General features: G+C 37.3%; 1 protein-coding gene and 1 long non-coding RNA gene across 2 annotated transcripts; one reads left to right on the top strand and one right to left on the bottom strand.

Annotated features, from left to right (window-relative positions):
- Positions 1–7,834: 7,834 nt before the first annotated feature.
- LOC110917835 lies at positions 7,835–9,144 on the top strand. Its single transcript, XM_022162275.2, has 2 exons — positions 7,835–8,748; positions 8,862–9,144. The coding sequence occupies exons 1-2, from the start codon at positions 7,848–7,850 to the stop codon at positions 8,921–8,923; spliced, it is 963 nt and encodes a 320-aa protein (XP_022017967.2). The 5' UTR covers positions 7,835–7,847; the 3' UTR covers positions 8,924–9,144.
- A 49-nt stretch (positions 9,145–9,193) lies between these two features.
- Positions 9,194–9,697, bottom strand: LOC110918532. The gene is made up of 3 exons (XR_002581392.2): positions 9,611–9,697; positions 9,451–9,499; positions 9,194–9,335 (listed from the first exon to the last, which is right to left on the bottom strand). It is a non-coding gene; the product is annotated as an uncharacterized LOC110918532 (long non-coding RNA).
- Positions 9,698–16,751: the final 7,054 nt, after the last annotated feature.

Here is a 16,751-nt window from a genome sequence, read left to right as displayed (position 1 = left end):
CAACAAGCTTCCAAACACCAAGCTTGTGAAATTGCTGTAATTCTTCCTGCATGGCTTCAACCCAAGCACTGTCTTTCAATGCTTCTTTCCACGACTTTGGTTCTTCTTGTGACACGTAACACGCGAAGGACCAGTCATTTTGTTGACCAGATTCTCTTATAGCTGAATACAAACCAGCATTCCGGTTGTTTCTCAGCTGATTACGCGTCTGCACACCGCGATGAACATCTCCTATAATGTTCTGCTGGGGATGGGTATCATGAATCCTCATTTCAGGATTATCTGGCACACGTGCATTGATACCCAAATTGGTAAGATTAAGATCAACAACCAACTCCACACCAGGAATGTGGGTAGAGGTGGATGCATTCCCTTCAGCAGTATCTACATTCTGCGTATGAGGTGTATCTACAGAAGCACCTTGAACAGGAGCAGCTGGAGCTGAAGATCCTTCGGCTGCATCATGATATTCATCATCTTCAGAAGAGTCATTATAATCAGCAGCATCTTCATAAACCTCATTTTGAACCATATTGTTGACTGACGAAGAAGCTAGAGGGTCAACAACAATAGGTCTAACCAATGGCGAGACAGCAGCGTTGTCACTTTCCAACAACATCCGAGCCGTTGCTGATTCTTCGTCAAAGGTTGGCAGATTGAAGGAGTCAAATAGCCCATCATAATCGAACATCCACGGATCACCCGGAGCCCTAACAGGACTCGTGTACCTTTGAACCCTAACTTCGCTCCATAGCTCAATCTTCTTGGTAGCTAGATTCCAAACACGAAAATTCGGAGTAGCATATCCAAGGAAGAAACCCTCGATAGCTCTTGCACCAAACTTTCCATCTGGCTCAATCATAGTACATGGAGCACCAAACGGTTCAAGGTAAGAAAGATCCGGTTTCCTTTTCTGAAGGAGTTCGAAGCAAGTCTTGCCATGTCTCTTTACTGTAAGAACTCTGTTCAACGTGTAGCATGCAGCCGATACAGCCTCTCCCCAGAATTGAATAGGGAGTTCCGACTCTACTAACATTGTTCTTGCAGTTTCTATAATCGTCCGATTCTTCCTCTCAGCGACACCATTTTGTTGTGGAGTATAACGAGAACTGTACTCATGAAGAATGCCTTTAGAAGTACAAAACTCATCCATAACTTGATTCTTGAATTCGGTTCCATTGTCGCTTCGGATCCTTTTTACTTTCAACGAATAGAGATTCTCTAACATTGTAAGAAGATCCTTGAGGATGCCAGGAGTTTCACTCTTGTGTGCCATAAAAGATACCCAAGAAAATCTAGAGTAGTCATCAGTAACTACTAAACAATAAGCATCACCAAACGTTGTCTTGTGCTTCATAGGTCCAAAAAGGTCCATATGAAGACGTTCGAGAGGCATGCTGACAGTGTTGATTTTCTTCAAAGGGTGAGACTTCTTTGTTTGCTTCCCCTTTTGGCACGAGACACAGATATCTTGTAGATGAAAACTTCTCACAGGCACACCATTCACAAGATTATTTTTCACCAAATGGTTCATTTTTCTCAAGTGAATGTGTCCCATTCTTCTGTGCCAAGATATAGACTCCTTTTCTGTGGCTTTTGAGACAAAGCAAGTGACTTGTGCAGATGTAGTAATCGCTTGGCTCATGTCGAGAATATAAAGATCATTAACTCTCGGAGCCGATAAGAGAATCCATTCTTGTGGAATTTTGAATCCAGGTTTCAGCACATAGCAGCCAGCATCATCAAAAATCACTGAGAACTTTTTATCGCAGATTTGCGACACACTCAGAAGATTGTGATCAATTTGCTTCACATAATTGATCTTATCAAAGCACACGATACCATTGGAGATACTTCCTTCTCCAGTGATGTACCCACCTTTATCACCCGCAAAAGCAACATACCCTCCTCTAATATTTCTCACGTCATACAGGAGCCGTAAGTCGCCAGTCATGTGCCTGGATGCTCCACTATCAACAATCCAATGACTATTAATAGTTCCTCCTAGAACATCCTGCACATGTCATTTAAACACATCAGTTGAAACGTAAGCTCGATCTCTTGATGGTTTTCAAGAACAACTGCTCCCCCTGAATTGTCACCCGACTTAGGTAACCAAGTTTGTCTGTGCCTACCAGTTTTTGAAGATTCTGGTTTTACAGGTTGTGACACACTTGGTTCCTTTTGCACTGTTTTAACTTCAGATTTTAAAGCTTTTTCAACAGTTTTCATGTTCTTACGTCGTTGTTTAGTTTCTTGTTCTTTTACAGTTCGTTTATCATGTTTAGGTGAAACTGATCGACGTTGAGGGTGAACTGTTTCAGGTGGAGCTTTTTCAACCAATTTCTTCTTTGGAGCATTTGGGCAGTTTCTGATAATGTGCCCAATTTCTCCACATTTGAAACAAGTTCTTCTTTCAACAGACTTAGGAGAACTTGATCGACTAGCAGATGTTGAACTTGTAGAACCTGAGGTACTTGCTCTTTCATCACACCCGTTTGTGTGTTGGGTGTAATTGTTATCACTGTTACGTTTCAAAATCTTGACTTGTTGTACAAAATCAGTGTTTGATTTGTTTTCAAAAGTCTCAATTTTATCTGTACCTTTTGATGCTACAAATTTAACATCTTTTCCTTTCTTCATGTAACGAGCTCCTTTTGATTCAACCTTAGCCTTTGGCTTTGGAGCTCGTTGTTGTTGTTTACCCTTAGAAGCAGTAGGTTGTTGAGTGGTTGGAGATTTTTGATTACCAAACTGTTTTCTAATCTCAGCCTTAGGAATTGGATCACATTGTGTTACCACAATTCCCGGAAGTGTTTTTCCCAAAAATTTGTTTGTATTGTCTTCAAAGACTTTGTCAATCAAAGATTTATTTACATTTTTAATTGGAAAAACATGATCTGAGTAGATTTTATTATCTCCAACCAAGGTGTACAACACATTACTGCTTTTAACAGTAGACACACTTGGCTTATCAACTTTGACAGGATCAATCACTTGCTTCTTAACAGATGGAACCTCAGGAGTATCAGGATCACAAAGGATGTGATTCTCTCGTGGAATATCTACTCCTTTCATCTTGCTAAGTGATTTATCCTGATCACTTACAGCCACTTCTGATTCATCATCCGATGTCTCATAGTCCTCGATAATTGGAGGACTTTGCTTCTTGGATGGTGAAGTTTCTTGTTCCTTAGAGGCTGTGTTTGAAGAATTGTCCAGTTTGAACCCAAGGCCAGTAGTAAACTCCTCAACATCAAGAGGCACACTGGGTTCATACCGAGGCATTTCTTCCTCATCAGGCATCTTGGTATAGTTGTTCATCAAGGGGGGTGGACATTTGTTATACCCTATGCCTTTCTGATTTCCCTTTAGTTGTTGAACATCGATGATGTGATCAAGCACAAATTGGGAGTTAGAATAACTATCCAATTTCTGTTTGATCGCATCATGTTCGCATTGGGCAATGGCTAATTGCTTTTTAGTTTCTTCCACAATGTTAATATACTCATTTATACTCACTTGTTTGTGGTAAACTATTTTGTTAACCTCGGACACATTTTTCTTTAATGTTTCTATTACAGATTTAAATTCTTTTTCATTCCGGGTTAAAGCCATGTTTGCCTCTTTGCATTTCGACAGTTCAATAACCAAATTCTGGTTATGACTATGAAGCTTTTCTGATTCAAGCTTCATCTCTGCACATGATTTGCAAATACTAGGAGCAGGAGGTTCAGAAGTTACCTGACTAGTAGAGGCTGAGCCGTTTGCCATAAAGGCAGTTTGAAAAGAAAAAGCTCCATCTTCAGAGAATAGCTTTTCCATTTCCTTTGATGCAGTATCCTCCTTTCTAATCAGAATTGATTTCTGACATTTAAGCTCATCAGCTTCATTCAGAAGATCCTGAATATCTTCACCTTCTTCCTCCTTCTCATCAGGCTCTGAGTGATTATCCCCAGAAACAGAGCCTTCTTCATCCGAACTTCCAGAATAACCAGAACTGTCATCGCTTCCAGAAGATTCTTCTTTATGAACATGCTCGATGACCTTAGCATACAAAGCAGTTCCACTTCCCTGATCACCTTCACCAAACTGCACTGACCAGTCACATCCTTCATCAGCTTGAACAGCCAAAGCCCGATTGTGATTGGTAGTTCCAGGCTGTCCCTGATTGTTATTCACTGCCACCATCCTCCGTTCACGGTTTTCTTGTTGGGCATTCACATTCGTCTGGTTTCTGAAAGGGTTGTGATTGCCGTGTTTTGTTGGTCGAGTGCACTCACGTTTAAAGTGCCCTTTCTCGCCACAGTTAAAGCAAGTGACAGCATTAATATCAAACCCATACTTCGTGTTTTTCTTTCCTTCCAACGAAGTTCTTCCAGTTCGGGCCATGAAATCCTTTGCCCTTCTAACCGCACTAGCAAAAGCCCATTTAATATCCATCAACTCCATTTCTTCCTTGTCGATCTGATCATAATCTTCATTGGTCATGTTGATGTTTCCAAGCTGACCTGCTACCAAACCACAGTAAGCACTGACCATGGTGTTGATAATCTCCATATGTTCCTTAGCAACTTCAATGCTAAGGTGTGAAAGATTTGAGTTGTCGACTCGGATTGTGTGATGACTTTGGGGTTGAGGTTGAGGATTGCTTGTATAGTGAGCTTGCTGTTGTTGTTGAGGTTGTGGTTGTGGCTGTGTTGGAACAGGAATGTAAGACCTCGGATCGAATTGAGGTTGTGGTGGAGCAGCTGTTGACTGAGGAAACGGAAAGGAACTTGAACTTGTATTGGACACAAATGCAGTCTGCAGCTTAGGTTGCTGTTGCTGAGCTGCAGCGGATCTTGCCAAAGCATCGAATCCTGGAAGATACATTTCTGTATTCTGAGGAGCTGGAGCACGCCTTGCTTTCCTAATTTCTTCATCATTTTTATGTTCCAGCTTTTGAATGAACTCATAGATGTTGACTTGATCTAGAGTTCCAGTATGCTTCAACAGTTCAATGAAAGAACTCCACTTTGGAGGTAAGGCGTCAGCAAATCTACTCACCATGTCTTGTTGAGTAGAGACAACTCCATAAGCACACATCTCACTAATCAAATGATAGAAACGTGTGATCATATCATTCAGAGTCTCGTTTTCCAAAAACTGAAAGGATTCAAACTCTTTCTTCAACAGATCATGCCTAGATTTTCGAGCAGCTGCATTGCCTTCTCCTCTAGCAACTAAGGCATCCCACAATGTTTTCGTGGTCTTGCAATATGAGAACTGATGGTAGATGTCTTTGTTGAGTGCTTGAGTAAGTGTGGCAAAGGCCTTTTTCTCCAATTCATAAGCCTTCTTGTCATTTTCAAGCATATTGGCATAACCCTCTGAAGTTGACGCAGCAGTTTCAAGATTAGTATTGAACGCATTGATGAAACACGTCCAAAGATCAGTGCTTTGCCCTTGAACATATGTGTGAAAACGGTTTTTCCATGATGGAAAATCGTTCATATGGTTCAACTTAGGTGGACGATTGTTGCTGCCAGTTTCACTCTCACTAATCAGAAGGTTCTGAAGACTTTGACTTTGATTGGATACCAAAGCCCATTGACTTGGACTGATTGTTGTAGGCGGTAACATACTCTTTGCCCAATCTGCAGCAGTGACTAGCTCTTGATTGGATCGTGAGTCCAAACTCCAATCCCACGGACTAGTACAACTCATTTTGATCAAATATTAAGAGAAAAACCTACACAACCACAAACTGTTAAGTGCAAACAAATAAGAATTGAAAGATACAATCTGTTCGAAAGATCACGACCTGTTCGAAGGATCAACAATGTTCGTAAGATCACTATTGAGTTTCGAACAATCACTTCGAAAGATTGACTGTATGAAGGATCCTTATCTTTCGAAAGAAGATTTCGAAAGATTCTCCTTATCTTTCGAAGATTGAAAGATCCTTATCTTTCGAACCAAGGTCTCGAAAGATTCACAACGAAGGATCCTGATCTTTCGTACAAAGATCTCGACAGATTCACACTTGAAAGATACTGATCTTTCGAACACTAATACGAAAGATTCTCCTACACGAAGGATCCTTATCTTTCGAAATGAACAGTAAATCAAAGGATGATCTTTCGAAAAGATTCCTTGACTCGAAGGATAACACACTGACTTCGAAGGATGTTCTAAGGATGGCTATCTTTCGAATCTCCTTGATCGAAGGATGATCTATCGAGCTCGAAAGGTATCTTTCGAGGTCTGACACACTGACAGAAACGTTGACGGGTTGGTGAAAAGGTGATGGGTTGGTGAAGTACTTTCGGCAGAAAGGATATGGTCTGCCAACAACTTTTCACCAACTTTTTGGACTTTCAAAAAGTTTACCCAAAATGGACACAACCTTATCCAAACCAGTCACCGGAGATATGACCGGAAAAATGGCCGGAAAACACAAAGTTTCACAAAACAAATTTTATGTTACCCAAACCGATCTTGAACACTCCCGAAAGGTTTAGAAACCGTTTTTCAGTTTAAACAAGCAAGAAAACCACCAAAAACGGGTGCTAAACCAAGTGTTCGAACACACCAAGAACTTGAACAAAAACCCGGTTTTAAACAAGGTAGAGAGCCAAGGCTCTGATACCACTTGTAGGTCCCTCTCGGAGGATCGAGAACAAACCTAAACCTTGTTATACAAACTCACTAGCGAGTGCGGAATCCAAGCTAGCGAGCAAACCGGGATGATGCAAGAACAAAACACAAGAACACACAAGACTCAACGATTAACACCACTTGTATTAATACGTAGAAAGTTTCCGGTTACAAGCACAATGTTTACAATCAGTTTGCAAACTCTCAAAGTGTGTGTGTGAATGTTTCGGACAGAATTCTCTCCACTCTTGTCTGTCTCTCTAAGTGTGCATCTATCTTTCACACTACACTGCATGGGTATATATATACCCAGCCCATGATGTCTGGTCCGAAGGATCCGATAGATGGTCCGAAGGATCATCTTTCGGATATAGTGCTTTCGAAGGATCATTAAGGACCTCGAAAGATCACCTTTCGAGGTCTAATCATTCGAAGCATATCTTTCGAGCACCTCGAAGGATCAACAGTATCCTTCGAGGCTATCCTTCGATGCAGACAAACATATTACAACTTATTGGCCAAGTCAAACTAGGAGGATAGTTGACTTGGTCAACTTACAGACTAACTTAGGACATCGTTTACATACAGACCGAATACAGACAAAGTACAGACACAAGTGCACCAACAGCTTTTTTTTTTTTGTGACCTAATCTGACATGATTTGAATTTTTACACTTAATTGATTGTACGTGTAACGATCTGTTAATTTAGATACTGAAGCTGTTATTTAATTTACAAAATGAGATGTTGTGATCTGTAGGATGAATCAACTCATTTAACACCTGGATTCTCACATGAAAGATTTAGTAGTTTACTTGTTTTCACTGTAAATGGCAGTTTTTCTCTAGCTTTCTTTTTTGGAGTTGGTTAGAAATCAACGCCCATCCCCCAAAAGAAAATTACAAATATAGGCTTGATGCCTTTTGTAAGATTTGATAGATTTGCGGAGTGAAGTTTCTTTATGTACTTGTTCCTGGTTGACATTTTTTGCATATTATAATTGTTCTTTTGCAAGTGCAGTAATGGCCAATGCTAGAAAACTGAAGAAAGATGGTCCAGTATGGTCAAACCTTGATCTTGATCTCTGGTTTTTAATTATGATGCACTTGGGATTAGTTGATTTTATTGCTTTTGGTGGTGTTTGCAAGTCATGGAGATCACTTGCGGTCTCTAACTGGAATAAATTTATGTTGTCTAAACAACCCATGTATTTGTCCATCTCTTCTCATTTGAATGAGAAAAAGTTTTACTTAGAGGACTACCTAAGGAGAAAACTGAAAACCACCATTCCCGATTCCAACTATGACATGATTTGTGTTGGGATAACTTGTGGTTACTTGATTTTTTTCGAGACGAGAACCTGTGATTTTTGGCTTGTGAATCCCTTCACAAGGAAAGAACTTCGTTTCCGAGGATTCCCCTTTTATATCTATCCTATTCCAAAACATATCAGGTGTATTCTTGTCTTTTCACCATCAATGTCCGGGTGGGTGCTTGTGGTAATCGACCCCATATTTTCACGTAGAATAGCTTTCTCTTTACCTGGTGAACAAGGTGGGTGGTATTATGTAATATCCAGTTGCAATATCCATGATTTACATTTTTTCAAGGGAAAGATATATACGATAGACTGGGACAATGATTTATGTGAACTGAGTCTTACTCCAGAGCCCACCTTGACCGTACTCGAAATGAAGGATTTTCCATGGCTGTCACGCAATAATGTGCTGCATTTTGTAAGTTCAAGTGACGACCTTTATGTGGTGAATGCATCAGGAGATGTGGTGAATCCATCAGTGCTGGAATTTGTAAGTTCAACTGACAACCTTTATGTGGTGAATGCATCAGGAGATGTGAATGAGTCTGTTGAAGTTGATTTTGGGGAAATGAAATGGGTGGATTCAAAAAGTACAATAGGAGAGTATACAGTTTTTTTATGTAATTTCAAGTCTGCTGCTGCTATTAAACCAGATACGTGGGCATACCCTTGGACACAGTACGAGAGACTTATGTACTCCAACAGGAACGGGCAAAGTAAGAAAAGCAGAACATGTTTAAAGAAAATGTGGTACTTCCCACACGATTGCTTGATTGGTAACGAGTCTGGTTAGTTCTCTCTTCATTTTTAAAATTAGTATGACGGAATTGAGCAACACACATATATAATAAACCACTGCTACTATATCTATGACTAATATGTACTTGGGATGTTGATGCAGCCCAACATTATACCGTCTCTGAGCCACCCACCACCAGTGGGCTCGCAAGGCTGGAAGATTGACAACAGCACAAATCAAGTGGAAGTCGGGTGACAAGGGTTGTCCATCTCAGTCAAGATCATGTCAAAGTTAGTCTGTAGAAGAGAACAAGTTTATGTTTTCCATGATTTCTGTTACTGCATGCATGAATTCGTAGATGTTAGGGTGTAGTTAACTTTCTTTTTGTGTATTTAAATTATGTACTGGAGAAATTAATCCGAAAACCCTCTCTTTCCCTTTGAAATTCTTGGAGATCAATTGCCATCTTGAATCAGCTCTATCAGAGACGAATGCAAATAGGTCTGATGCTTGTTCCCTGTCTAGATAAAACCAATCATATCTATACAATGGTTGAAAACAAATAGATCAGTTACCTTGCATACATCCGACCCTGAAATGGGAACCGTTGTGCTTTGTTTTTTCAACCAAGGGGTTCTGTTTGTTTCATCAGATATTAATGCAAAAATAGGTCTGATGCTTGTTTTCTGACTAGATAAGAACCAAACATATCTAATAGAATGATGAATGATTGAAAACAAATAGATCATACCTTGCATATTATGGGAATGGTACTGCTTTGTTTGTTCAACCAAGGGGTTCTGTTTGTTTCACTAGATATTGTTGCAGATTAGAGCAAGAAAGTGGGTGGATCTTCATGTTCTGGTTCAGTGGGATTTCAAATGCAGAAAAGAGGGTACCCTAGATGTTACCTTTGCAGTCTTACGTAGACACGTTGGCGCGCATAGGTGCGATCCCCTTCTCAAATGGTGGAACCAGGGTATATCACCAAAAGCCGATGGCAGTGATCTTCACCAAACAACATTACCATTGGCTTAAATACATCTCAAACCAAAGCTTAGAAAAGGGTCATAATTGTGATAAACCTTCTCGAGAGCAAAGAAATCCATGACTTGAACAAAGAAAATACCATGAAGTATAACATTAACATGCTTCATGACTTGAATTAAAAAAAAATATTGACTTCAAAAAAATATTGACTTCAAAAATAACAAAGAAAAAATAGTATGTACTTCATGTACTAAAGAAAACAACTAAATACGTGTGTGTGTGTGTATATATATATATATATATATATATATATATATATATATATATATATATATATATATATATAGGCAAAGAGTATGGTACAAATCCCACTATCGTACATTATGTACGCAGCCATACACGTGTCCTGATTCAATTTTAACAAATAAGGGTATATCAGACATTCTATTCTAACATTTACGACTACTAATCATTGAATCCCGTCAATTATGGAGTTCGTTTCCTAACCGTTCCATTTAAGTATTCTTCGTTTTCAATTCGATTGTAGGGTTTTGATTGATTCCACACAGAACGGCCATTTCAGAAAATTCTTGATTCGTCATTTAGGTGAGTTTTGGGTGTTTTTTGATTTGAAGTTTTTTTTTATTATTAGATTTATAATCAGGGGTAGAAGATAAGTGTTTATTGGAATTAATTGTTGTGTTACTATATCGCATGTGTATTTTTATATATCGCATGTGATGTGTTAAACTAATCCAACTAGTAAAGGAATGGAGCTGTTGCATAAATTCGCATGTTTAAATATAGTCATTTCGCACACAATGAAGTTTGGTTTATAATTTCGCAAGTTTAATTCTAGATTTCGCAAACCTTAAAGATGTTTATCAATTGTAGCTTTTGATTTCGCAATCTTTATGAGTAATTATTTTTATTTTTGCACAGTGTGTTTCAATTATTGAAATCAAATAATTCAGTTCAATAATTGATTTCAATAATTCATATCAATAATTTTTTTTATTATATATTCTATGTTTTCATTACTATTGCAAACAATCAATTAAAAAATGGCAGATCTACCAACATCCTCTTCTTCTTCTTCTGAACCATGTATCAAGCAGGTTTCGAGGAAAAGGATTCAGCAACAACAGATTCAAGAGGATCAAACTTGTCAAGAGATGTTGGAGGCCAACATTTCTCGTGTAACAGAAAACATGAAGAGAAGACAAGAAATTCTGAACTTGTTATCCCAGATGCAAGTGAGTAGTCTTAAAGAAATTGCAGTTATGTTTATGGTGGATTTGGGTGAGAGGGATGAGAAACAGTTGAAAGAATTGGCCGGTGCAATAACTGTATTAAGATGCTCAATGAAGATGAAAATAGAGTTTCTTTCATCTTTTGAATGAACTGGTTTTTTTTTTTTTTTTTTTTTGGTGTATGTTCCAATAAATTAGCATGTTTTGTCATGTAATGGACTTGTATTTTGCAAATTTTAAGAATTCAATATGAAATATGCGATTTTCAAATAAAACACATGCGAAATAAAAACACAATTGCCAATTAAGAAACACCAATATATGCAAATATATGCGAAATTAATAAGAGAACTAAAGCAGTTGAAACAGTTGAAACAGTTGAAATATGTAACATAAATACATCATCAGATGAAGTTTAGCTGTCCCTGTCAAAATATGTTTTCATCCTTTCTGGGATTATCTTATCCAGATCTTTCATATACCTCTCTTTGTCAGGCCTTTTGTCAAAAGCATTGGCCATTTTAATTATTTTTTGACGATGCATGTTGTGTTCTGATAGAATGATTTTGCTGAGATATCTTGTCCTTAGGAGATGAAGTTGTGCTTTCTGTCTGTTGTTTACTTCACATTCATTCACAAATCCTGTCACCCATGGTTTTTGGTCTCCTTTGTACGTTTCCATGTGACGCATAGTAAACACTCCACAGTCTACGCCGTTATTCTTCGTCCTCCAATCCATTTCTTTTCTTCCTATCACTGAGGTTGCAAGTTCTTCTATAGCCGGTGTTGGTTTTAAAGCATTTTGTAGGTATAAAACCAATACCCTTCTCTGTAACATTGTAACATTGTGTTAGTAGCGTTTACATAAAATATAACATGTATAAGTATAGGGTTTTGTATTACCAGTGTGTCTGGAAGCCCCTTGTATCTTTCCTTAAACTCTTGTTTTGCAGCTGAATTGTCAATCAGCTCAATTATGCCGGTTTTTAAGTTGAAGCACAAGACATAGAAGTGATCACCTTGAAGTACCGGAATAAACACCAGGTCAACCGATTCAAGTTTTTTTTTTACCTCATATCTATTTAACATGTCTTCAAAATTCGAGGCAAATATTTTGAGTCGTTGGTTGTCTGTGTATTTTTCCTCGTCGTAACAGATACTCGGCTGTATGTTATGTAACCAGAGTTAAATCCATGCAAACAATGTACCAAATGCGAATAGTGTATGTACCAAATGCGAAATTACAACAGTGGGAGAAAGGCAAACATTTGATTTTTTCACATGTGAATAGTATATACAACACATGCGAAATTACAACAGTATGAAAATGTTTCAAAAGCAAAAATTCTGCCATATTACATGCGATTTAGATATAACTAGTTTGCGAAATCATTTAATATGCATTTACTTTTTAGAATTTCAAATGACAAAATGTATATGAAAACATACCATCATTGTGGAATACAAGAAGAATCTGTGTGGTGATGATTTTATATCCCTTTTCTTCTCTTCAAGGTTTAGAATATCTACAAATGCATCTATTCCGTTCGATGCTACGTATTGTTCCCTAAAGAAGCTTTCAAACACAGCTTTGAATGTTGCAACCTCAGTTTTTGATCGGTAAAACTCTTCTCTGCCAGTCATAAAATAAATAATTAGTTTTTGTTTTGTGTATATTTTTATTAGATATTTGTTTGTTGATATATGTTTTTCTACTTACTGCAAGCCTGCAAAGGTAGCAAATGTGAAGCGGATCACACTCAATTCTTGGGTCAAGAGTGCTTCATGCATGTTCACCACTCTATTGCAGTAAGGGGAACAAAATTTGTCTCCAAGCTCTGCACATCTTTTATCACCTCATATTTTTGCTTGTTCTATTGTCTTATAAAGCAGTTCGTTTAACCCTTTTGGTATAACTTGTTTTGGAACCTGCTTTGGCTTTGTGGTTTTTCTCCCCTTAGTTTGTTTTTTTCCTTTATCTTCTTCCAATGTTGGTCCTATGCTCAAAACCAACTCAATTGAATGCAATTCTTCAGCAGTTACCTGAGGGCATTCAGTTTCCATTTCCTTTTCAACTTCAACGTCCGTATCGAGTTGTTGAGGGTCTTTTTCTGGCACTCCTTCCTGGACTTTTTGTGTAGATTCTGCCAAGTTCACTGTCTCTTCGACAACAGTTTCATTTACACCAGTTTCTACATGCCAGAGTAATTTAAGATATACAATAATTTATGATGTTTTAATTTTTCTCATAAAGTAAAGGGTTTTTATTACCATTGGCAGTTGTTTGGTAAGCATATACACCCGGTTCCACTGTTTGAATTTTTGCAATAAGGGTGTCTGTGACTCCTCCATCATCTGGTTGCAGTGTACCTATAGATTCAAATTATTTTATTGACATTTTGTGCGAAATCAAATCTGAAGTGTTTTTGATAGTATCGCATGTGTTTTTCATAGGTTTCGCAAATGCATAATTTTTAGTGAATTTTTATATCATATCGCATGTGTTATTATTGAGTTCGCATGTGTTTTTCATAGGTTTCGCAAATGCATAATTTTTAGTGTATTTTTATATTATCGCATGTGTTAATATTGAGTTCGCATGTGTTACCTTCTGATGCCAATTGTACCAAAACATTGGATATTACTTTTTGTGCTTCTTCATCCTCTCTACCTTCTTCGTTTGTAGTAACTTCATGATGAACCTCAGAAGCTGGGTTTTCAGGTTCTTGATGAACAGGAGAGGCTGCAGGTTCATGCTCTTGAACCGGATCAGGTGGCAGACAAATGGGATTATTCTGAAGCGTCTGATCCCACTCCTTACAAGCCTTCATAACCTCAACATCCCAAAAACACTTAGTTTTTGCTTCTGACACTAAGTTGTTCATCTCATGAACATCTCGAACCATTTTAAGGTATTTTTTGACATTTGCTTTCATCTTTTTCAACAGATTCTGTAATATCAATATAGAAGTTAAATATAATTGATTAAGTTAAATAAGTTAAATTAATATTTTTTTACACTTACCTTTTTGTTTGCTCTCGAAGCCTCTAGTTGTTGTTCGTGTGCTGTGTCATAGAATACCGACTGTGAAAGTTGAGAAGGAGTGTTGCAATAATCCATCATTTTCTGCGTCTGCGTTCCAACTTCAAAGTCAATGTTCATCTGAGACATTTCATTGATTTCAAAACTGAAATCCATGAAATCATCAATGATCTCGTCATCATTTGGCTCTGACCTGGTTTCTTCGTTTTGTACTGCGCGCGCAGTCCTTCTTTTGTAGCTTATCGTCGTGTCAACCGGTGGTCGTAGTGTATAATCATCCTCCGGAGGACCCTCTTCTTCTTCATTCTTTTCTTCATTTTCTTCTTCATTTTCTTCTTCACTTTCTTCTTCTTCTTCACTCTCACTTGATATCCATAGAGGTCCGTTATCCGAAATATGTTCTTCGACTTTATCAATCTCTGAAGATGTTATATAACGAATAACTGGCATCTCCACGGCTTTCTCAAACAGGTTAAACCTTTTGTTGTACTCATATGTGTATAGAAGCTGTATAAATCGCAAGATCATTTAATTATTTGACAAAACAAACTAGTATTTTTAAATATGGTTATGAAATGTACTAATGCATACCGTAAGAAAGGCAACAGGTCCCACAAACTGTATTTTATAGTTTTTCCAGCCTGCTCTTGTACGACGCAAAGTTTCAAGTAGAAATGTGCACCAATCTAGGTTCTGTATTTCCTCAACAGCTTCTACTCCAAGCAGACATCTATCATTTGCAGTTGTTGCCTTTGTAATCTCCGCAAAGAATGTCATCCAGTACACAAGGAAATTTAATCTAAACAGGCTCCCCCCATCTCTTTGATTTTCCATTATGTCTGCAATTAAGCCATGGGTAAGCCTCCTGTTTTCCCCTCACTGGCTGATGAATGTATTCCTGACAGCATTTCCCGGTCCTTGACTTTTTTTAATTTTCTCTTGCTTTTTGACTTTTCTCTTATCGGCTATTATTTCAACCTTCTTTGGACCCTTTGGTATTCCAAATACCTCGTAAACTGTGTCCGATGTTATTTTTATTTGGTGTTTTCCTACGTTTAGCGTATCGAACTTCTCGTCAAAGTTTCTGGCTAGCCAATATGCCAATCGTGTTGAAATATGGTTGATATTGATATCCAAAATAGCTCCAAACCCCATATCCCTCACATCATCAATCTGTTTTTTTGAAAATCTTCTAACAGTATCCATATATGAGTTAGGTTGGCATCTCAGCAGTATTGCTTCATTGTTGTATTTGAAGAACTCCCTATGTTCTGTTTTAGGTTGTTGCACCTTTTTTGAATGTTTTTTTGTCTGTATCTTTGATTTCCTCTTATCTTCTTTCTTCTCATCTTTTTTCTTTTTTGGGGGTGGCTTAACAAAGTCATCATCTTCTGAACTTTCTTGAATCACCAATCTCTTTCTATTCTTGTTAATTTTTATCAGAGTTGATATTGGTCCTTCAAAGTCATCATCAGATTCTATTTCTACAAAATCGCATGCTATAGTTAAAAACACTAACAAAATCGCATTTATCAGTTAATCATGTACAAGAAGTCATCAATTCGCATGTGTTAGATATCAATTCGCATGTGTTATTTTATCAATTCGCATATATGAGTTATGATTTCGCATTTGTTACATAAGCATTACCTAAACTATCAATCATTATAAATCATAAACAATACAACTAACTTATGATATAAAATCGCATTTGCATTTATATCAATTCGCAAGCTTAATCTAACCTAAAACAAAAAACCTTTGACATACTAGCTTTTATCATATGAAATCGCAAATGTCATAAAAACCATAACAAAACCCTATATGATATCGCACATCTATCAGTATCATTAAGACAACTGCATAAAAAATGCAAAACCTAATAAATAATTATACCAGTAATAAACCCTAGCAAAATTGAAGTTGTTATCAATATGTAATGTCATAAAACTATATGTTTAAGTTAAAACGTTAATAAACAAACAAAATCGCATTTTTGATTTTAAAGCTCCTATATATTACACTTTAAATCACAAATGTAAACGGATACCTGGATTCATCTTCTTCGCTTGTGGTCTGTCGTTGTTTGCTTTGCTTCTTTTCTCAGTATTCATGGAATCGTAGTTGAAATCGCAATGGAGAGTAGCAGGGAAGTTTTTGGAGAAGGAGAATGCAATGATTTTGGGTTTACGGTATGATTTTGAGTTATTGTGTGCTGATTATCAGGGGTTTTGTTTTGATATGGACGATTCTAACCTTGGCGGTTTCTTTTATTAATTTCAATTTGATTAATTTAATTGTCTAAACACGCGATTTTAATAAGATGATCGTACGGTTGTTGTTGTAGCGTACATAATGTACGATTACAGTATTTGTATGATAACCGGCCTCTATATATATATATATATATATATATATATATATATATATATATATATATATAGGGTAGGGTTCATGCGCGAACCACCCTCATTGCGAGAACCGCGAGAACCAATGTGAACACAAAATAAAAACTAAAAAAAATCAATAAAGCACTCAATTTTTTTTTATTTTTTTAATATTTTTAAAAAATCGCTATATTTCGTTGCCATAAAAAAAACTTTTTTTTCGAGTAACAGTTATCCATGCACATGTGCATATGTATCGTTACTTCAACAAATTCGGCAATACGTTCTCAGGAATAGACAATTGCATTTTAATTTAGGGGAATTGGCCTGTAATAATCCCACCTAGACCTTATTGGCCATTAATAATCCCACCTCAGAA

Source organism: Helianthus annuus, chromosome 16 (assembly GCF_002127325.2).
Source record: "Helianthus annuus cultivar XRQ/B chromosome 16, HanXRQr2.0-SUNRISE, whole genome shotgun sequence".
Classification (NCBI taxonomy): domain Eukaryota; kingdom Viridiplantae; phylum Streptophyta; class Magnoliopsida; order Asterales; family Asteraceae; genus Helianthus; species Helianthus annuus.
The sequence above is the reverse complement of the archived record's forward strand: the minus strand, read 5'-3'. Positions and strand labels throughout refer to the sequence as shown.